This window comes from Arabidopsis lyrata (genome assembly GCF_000004255.2).
Source record: "Arabidopsis lyrata subsp. lyrata unplaced genomic scaffold ARALYscaffold_1, whole genome shotgun sequence".
Taxonomy (NCBI): Eukaryota; Viridiplantae; Streptophyta; class Magnoliopsida; order Brassicales; family Brassicaceae; genus Arabidopsis; species Arabidopsis lyrata.
In genome coordinates, this window is record NW_003302555.1 from 26560507 (window position 1) to 26566248 (window position 5742).

The following is a 5742-nucleotide window of genomic DNA, read 5'->3' on the forward strand; positions in this document are numbered from 1 at the left end:
TCCATATGCTTCAGACATTGAGTAACTTTAAGGACGGTGAAGTCGTGCTTCTCCAGGATATCTGCAGTAAGGCAAGTGATTGAAGAATAATACGAACAAAGCCTTGAGAGAATGTCATGATTATTTATTCTTTGTTTGGTTGTTCTGTTTCAGGTTGCGATTCATCTTATGGTTAACCAACTTCTTGGATCTTTTTATTTGTTGTTCAGGCACGAAAGGAAATCATAAGCAAGATAAACAAGACGATAGAGAAGCGGTTGCAGAACAAAGCATAAACAAGACGATAGAGAAGCGGTTGCAGAACAAAGCAGCATCAGATACTGCTGGCGCTGGGAATGGTGTACTTGGAAGATTGCTTGAAGAAGAAAGCTTACCTCAGATGAAACCACCGCGAAAACATCGTGCAAATGAGCAGGAAGAACATGATAGGCTCGCAGGTGGAATGCTAACATGGCAAGATTACAAGACAATGGACTTCACTCAATGCGTAAGTAAATCAAGATGCCCAAGAATGTTCTCTGCTTCTTATCACAGATGGTAAAAACCTTCACTAAACACTTTTCTTGATTTCTCAACAGGTAATAGATGAGACACTCAGGCTTGGGGGAATTGCAATCTGGCTAATGAGAGAGGCGAAAGAAGATGTCTCATACCAAGGTTCGTGATAGCGTCTTTGACTTTTGACATAAGAATCTGTTCTGTCCATGCGTCGATTGTTGGAATTTTTGCCATCAGCTGATAGATACTGTATTTGAGCCTCTTGTGATTAGAGGTATGGATTTGAAGTACAAGAGGAATCCATGTTAGTTTAAGCATGGGGACAGGAGGGATAGTACATCTGCAGATGTTCCAAATTCAGAGGAAGAGGCTTATTACTTGATGAGGACAGCTTTTTTTGAATCTGAAGTTGGTGATGAACTTCCATCTGAGTGTACTGCAGAAGAATCAGATTTTAGAGAAAAGTTAGAGGATGCTGAAACTGCACTATGTATACTCAACGTGTCACAAGTACAACAAGGTCTCTGAAATTTATGTCGCACCATTTGTTTTAAGTGTCGAAGACTGGTGTTCAAAAAAAAAAAAAAGAGAGAAAGTGTCGAAAACTTTGTTTTATTTTGGTATGCACTTCTCTAGACTTTGTTTTATTTTTATGTCGAACAATATATGTATGCACTTCTCTAGACTTTGTTTTCTCATGTTAATAAATTTTAATTCATAATTATTCGTATACGTTTGATAGTTTGTTAATAATATACTATCAAATAATTTTAAACTACAAACAAAATCATGGAACAGAAATTTTCTTCTAAAAAAATATATATATATATACAATCAACAATGGAATATAAAATTAACTAATGTATCATATAATAATAATAAAATTATACTAATGAAAAAAATTCTTGTAAAAGAAATAAAAAAATTTAAATAAATTTTAATTGAAAAGTTTTTAATGATTTTTTTTGTTTTATTTTGTTAATTGAAAAATAGTGAAAAATGTTTAAAGATGGAACCCTATACCCTAAACCCTAAACCCTAAACCATTTAGGGTATAGGGTTTAGGGTTGAAAGTTCAATCTTGAAACATGATTCACTTTTTATAAATTAACAAAATAAAATTATTTTAAAATAATTATTTTAAATTTTAAAGTTAAAATCTTATATTAAATCTCTAAACCCTAAACCCTAAACCCTAAACCCTAAATTAAAGTTAAAATCCTAATTAAATTAAATCTTTAAACTCTAAATTAAAGTTAAAATCCTAAATTGAAATTCGAAATCATAAACTATAAAACATAAATACTTGAGTAAAAAAATCTAAATCCCAAAGTTTAAACCCTAAACCCTAAACTATGCCTTAGTGTATATGAACATATAAGTTAGATAGTTGGAATACTAACCTATATTAATTGTTCTTAATTTTAAAATTTTATACTTACAAGAAAAAATATTCTAAAAATTGAAATACGTATATTGAATTTTTAAAGAAATAATTTATTTTTTTTTCATTAATAAACAATTTTATATGATAATTTTCTGATTTTTTCATTATTAGCCAATGAGAACTCACCTCCCACATGGTGGGACGAATCCTACACCGTTAGATCGCGCCGACTTTGATCTGAGCCGTCCTTTCTTATTGTTGACGTGATTAATATACACCGTTGATCTGTATCGCTGATTTGATCTGAGCCGTTCATGTTCTTAGCCAATAAGGAGTAACTACTGAGATTGCACTCTGGGCTTATTCTCCACCGTTGATGAATTTAATCCGACGGCTAAACGTTTCTCCCTCTTTTCTTTTTTTTTGGGTTAAAACTTCTTTTCCTTTTGGCTTTCTCTTCCTTAGTACGATCTGTTCTTAGATCTTACATCTTATGGGATAGGTTAAAACTTTCAGTCTTCTTCTTCTTCGTTGAGATAGGTGAGCTCATCGACCAACAATGGATTCCTCTGCAACAGCCCCAAATTCTCTATCTTTCTTCTCCTCTTCTCTCTTTTTATCTTCCTCTCACCAAATCCCTAAAACCTACATTTCCGTTTCAAAATTCGGCTCCGGCAAAGCATCGAAACCGCTCTCTGTTGCATCTCAGCTAGCGACTCTTCCAATCATCTCATTCGAGGGAGAGAAGGTCGGGGAGACTTATCTGGACCTCAAAACGGCGCCGGAAGATACCACGCGTGCCGTTGTTCAAGGCAGATTTCAATCGTGTATTTGGGTTTACGGGTCCAGTCATCTCTGTGACGGATATCACAAGGAGGAGATTAGATAAAAAGTCAGATTTATGTATCTGAATTTGTAGACGAAGGCGAAGAAGATCTTGGCAATTTTAAGGAACCTACGACTGATTTTAATGACAAAGTAGGGAAGAAGAGACAGAGGAAGAAAGATGAGTCTGGTCTTGAGAAGACGAAGAGGAAGAAGAAGAGAAGAAGCAAGATTCTGTTGAAAATTCCAGCAGAGGTTCAGGAGAAGTGGGATTCAATTACAAACAACGAGAACTCCAAGGTTTGTTTCTTTGTTTGTTGTCTGAATCTCTGGTTCCTTGTTCTGTTGTCATGATATCATAAGTTTGATTTCTCTCTTTATTGTTAACAAGATAGTTTTTTTGGACGACGCTTACATGATGAGCAGAGAGCTATCGGAAGAGACTGGAAAGGAGTCAAGTGGACTTCCTTCACAACGTTGATCGCATCTTGGTACAGTTCGTTGGAACAAAAAGCTAAAACTTGTTGAGTTTTTATAGGAATTTGCTAATGAGTAAATCTGTTTTACAGGTTATGCGAGATGGAATGATTGTGCAGTCAGGAAGATACGACGAATTAGTGAGCTCCGGGTTAGATTTTGGAGAACTGGTAGCAGCGCACGAGACATCAATGGAGCAAGTTGAAGCTGGGTCGGCATCAGCCACTGCAGCAAATGTGCCAATGGCATCACCAAGAACACAGAGAACTATTTCAATAGAGTCTCCGCGTCTACCACCAACACCAAAATCTCCCAAAATACATAGAACTACTTCAATGGAGTCTCCAAGAATACTTAGAACTACTTCAATGGATTCTCCTCGTTTAGGTGAGCTAAATGATGAAAGCATCAAATCGTTTCTCGGCTCCAACATCCCAGAAGATGGATCAAGACTGATCAAAGAAGTCGATGATTTGGATGATGAAGCTTTTGATGATGATATTGTTTATGTTAGGGATGATTGTGAAGGTTTGTTAGTGGTAGATTGATAGGTATGTTTGTGGTTTTTGTAAACAATGAAATTTGAAATGGGTTACTAAACATTTTAATATTTATATATTTTGTATTAATTTTAATGGTATTTTTTTTTACAAATATTCGAAATTAATTTTTTTTTACAAATATTATATTTAAATTAAAAAATAATTCGTAATTATTTATTATTTTGAATAATTTAAAAACAAACTAATAACACAAAACATTTGCTATCTTTGCTATAGGTAAAATCTAATTAACGAGTTTTAATAACATCTTTATCACGCTATTATAAACATTAACAATTGCACAGAAGACAACGCTATCGTTGTATACTTAACTATTGCACAACGCAAAACCGCTATCAAAAGTGTCCGACTTTCTATAACGGGCGATGTCAGAGCGCTTAAGGAAACGCTATGGTAGATGAATAATTGCGTTTTTCGGCCGCTATTAATACCCACATTTCCTGTAGTGAGTTATCACTTCTTTATCAGTCCAAAACAACATAACTCAAAGGAGGTGCTGCTATTTTTCTCTGTTTCATGGCTCTCCTTTCGTTCAACCATTCCACAGTTCTTTCTGCCTTGATAATACGTTCCTCTAATGACAATGCCAGCACCTACAGCTTTTGAAATCTCTTTTCAGTGGTGTCATTATCACCCTCACCCAAATCATTGTTTCTCTTTTCAAAAACCTTTAACTGCTCATTGGATTTCATAGTTTCTTCACTTCCGATGCCATCTCCATGACGCAAACAAGCCTGTCCCTGATCACCATCAGATGGCTTTAGAACCTTACGCTGATATGCTTTGCTTGTTTTATCTCCATTAGCGCATCCAGAAGCAAGCTTTTGATGAGGTTTGGATATTTTGTTGTCTGCCTTTAATGCTAGCACCTTCTCATTGATCCTTCCATCAGCATCTTCCTTCTCAGCTTCACTGCAACACTTCTTATCTGATCTCACCATTTCTCTAGTTATGGTACCATCTTCATGGGGCAAACACTTTGGTTCCTCGTTGTCATCATCGATCATAGTCTTCTTCTCTGCATTGCTTCCATATACATTAAGCTCAACATCACAGAGACTTGTCTCTGGTGCTGATACAACATTCTTCCTTAACATGCTTCCAGTTTCATCAGTCTCTTTATTCCTTTGTTCTATTTCTGGTGATTGTACAGTTTCATCTCTTATCAAATCAAGCTTTTGACAAGGCCCCGAATCAATACTATCCGCCTCAAGTCTACTTCTTTTACCAATCCGTTCAGAAGTATCTCCTCCAATATTCTTTACAGCACTACTTCTTCTTAAGTCTCAACAGTTGGGTAATGGTGAGGATGTCATCTTCTTCATCATCGTCTGACAGAACCTGTGTCTGAAAACGACGCATAGTACTCTCATCGTTCCCACGAGCTCCCTTGCTTGAGTCCTCAGCTATCTTCATTCCACCCTTGCTTGTTCTGTTCACCTTAGAGCCTGAAAGAACAAAACTAGTATCATCACCTATGATGTTTCTTGATTTAAAAATTTCAGCCGATTCATTGTTACCGTTTTCTCCTTCTTCCTTGTCCTCGTCCTCTTCCTCTTCTATTATCTCCCTTGTACGTTTCTTCTTCTTACTAGGGGTAACACTATCTATATGTGTGTCCTCCTCCACAACCTGATTTAAAATAAACATGTCAGAGTTTGTCTAATAAGATGATCCTTATCTTTTGTATGACAATGCTATTTATAAAACCTTATTTAATCGTTTGAAATTTTTTACTTACCTCTTTTTCTTGTGTCTGTTTTCCTTGTTCTCCATTCTCTTTAACTCCCAAAACTATCTCTAAGCTTTTTATCTTTTTGTCCTGAAGGGTGACAAGTCTGGTCAACTTGTCCAACTTCTCATTACACTCATCAAGAGAACAAAGCCTGGTCAAATTGTCTTCTGTCTGTTTTCCTTGTTCTCCATTCTCTTTGATTCCCAAAACTATCTCTCTTGAAGAAACAAGATCAACATATCCATTTATCCAATCAC

The 5742-nt window shown here is 35.7% G+C and overlaps 2 protein-coding genes and 1 long non-coding RNA gene across 3 annotated transcripts; 2 read left to right on the plus strand and 1 right to left on the minus strand.

Moving 5' to 3' along the window:
- The first annotated feature begins 283 nt into the window (after positions 1-283).
- Positions 284-1222, plus strand: LOC110224842. The gene is made up of 2 exons (XR_002329326.1): positions 284-487; positions 579-1222. It is a non-coding gene; the product is annotated as an uncharacterized LOC110224842 (long non-coding RNA).
- Positions 1223-3101: 1879 nt separating this feature from the next.
- LOC110224841 (ABC transporter C family member 14-like) lies at positions 3102-3822 on the plus strand. Its single transcript, XM_021012292.1, has 2 exons — positions 3102-3201; positions 3280-3822. Exon 2 carries the CDS (start codon positions 3283-3285, stop codon positions 3733-3735), a length of 453 nt encoding a protein of 150 aa, XP_020867951.1. The 5' UTR covers positions 3102-3201; positions 3280-3282; the 3' UTR covers positions 3736-3822.
- A 380-nt stretch (positions 3823-4202) lies between these two features.
- LOC9330336 lies at positions 4203-5470 on the minus strand. Its single transcript, XM_021012291.1, has one exon. The coding sequence runs from the start codon at positions 4845-4847 to the stop codon at positions 4344-4346; it is 504 nt and encodes a 167-aa protein (XP_020867950.1). The 5' UTR covers positions 4848-5470; the 3' UTR covers positions 4203-4343.
- Between the last annotated feature and the right edge of the window lie 272 nt (positions 5471-5742).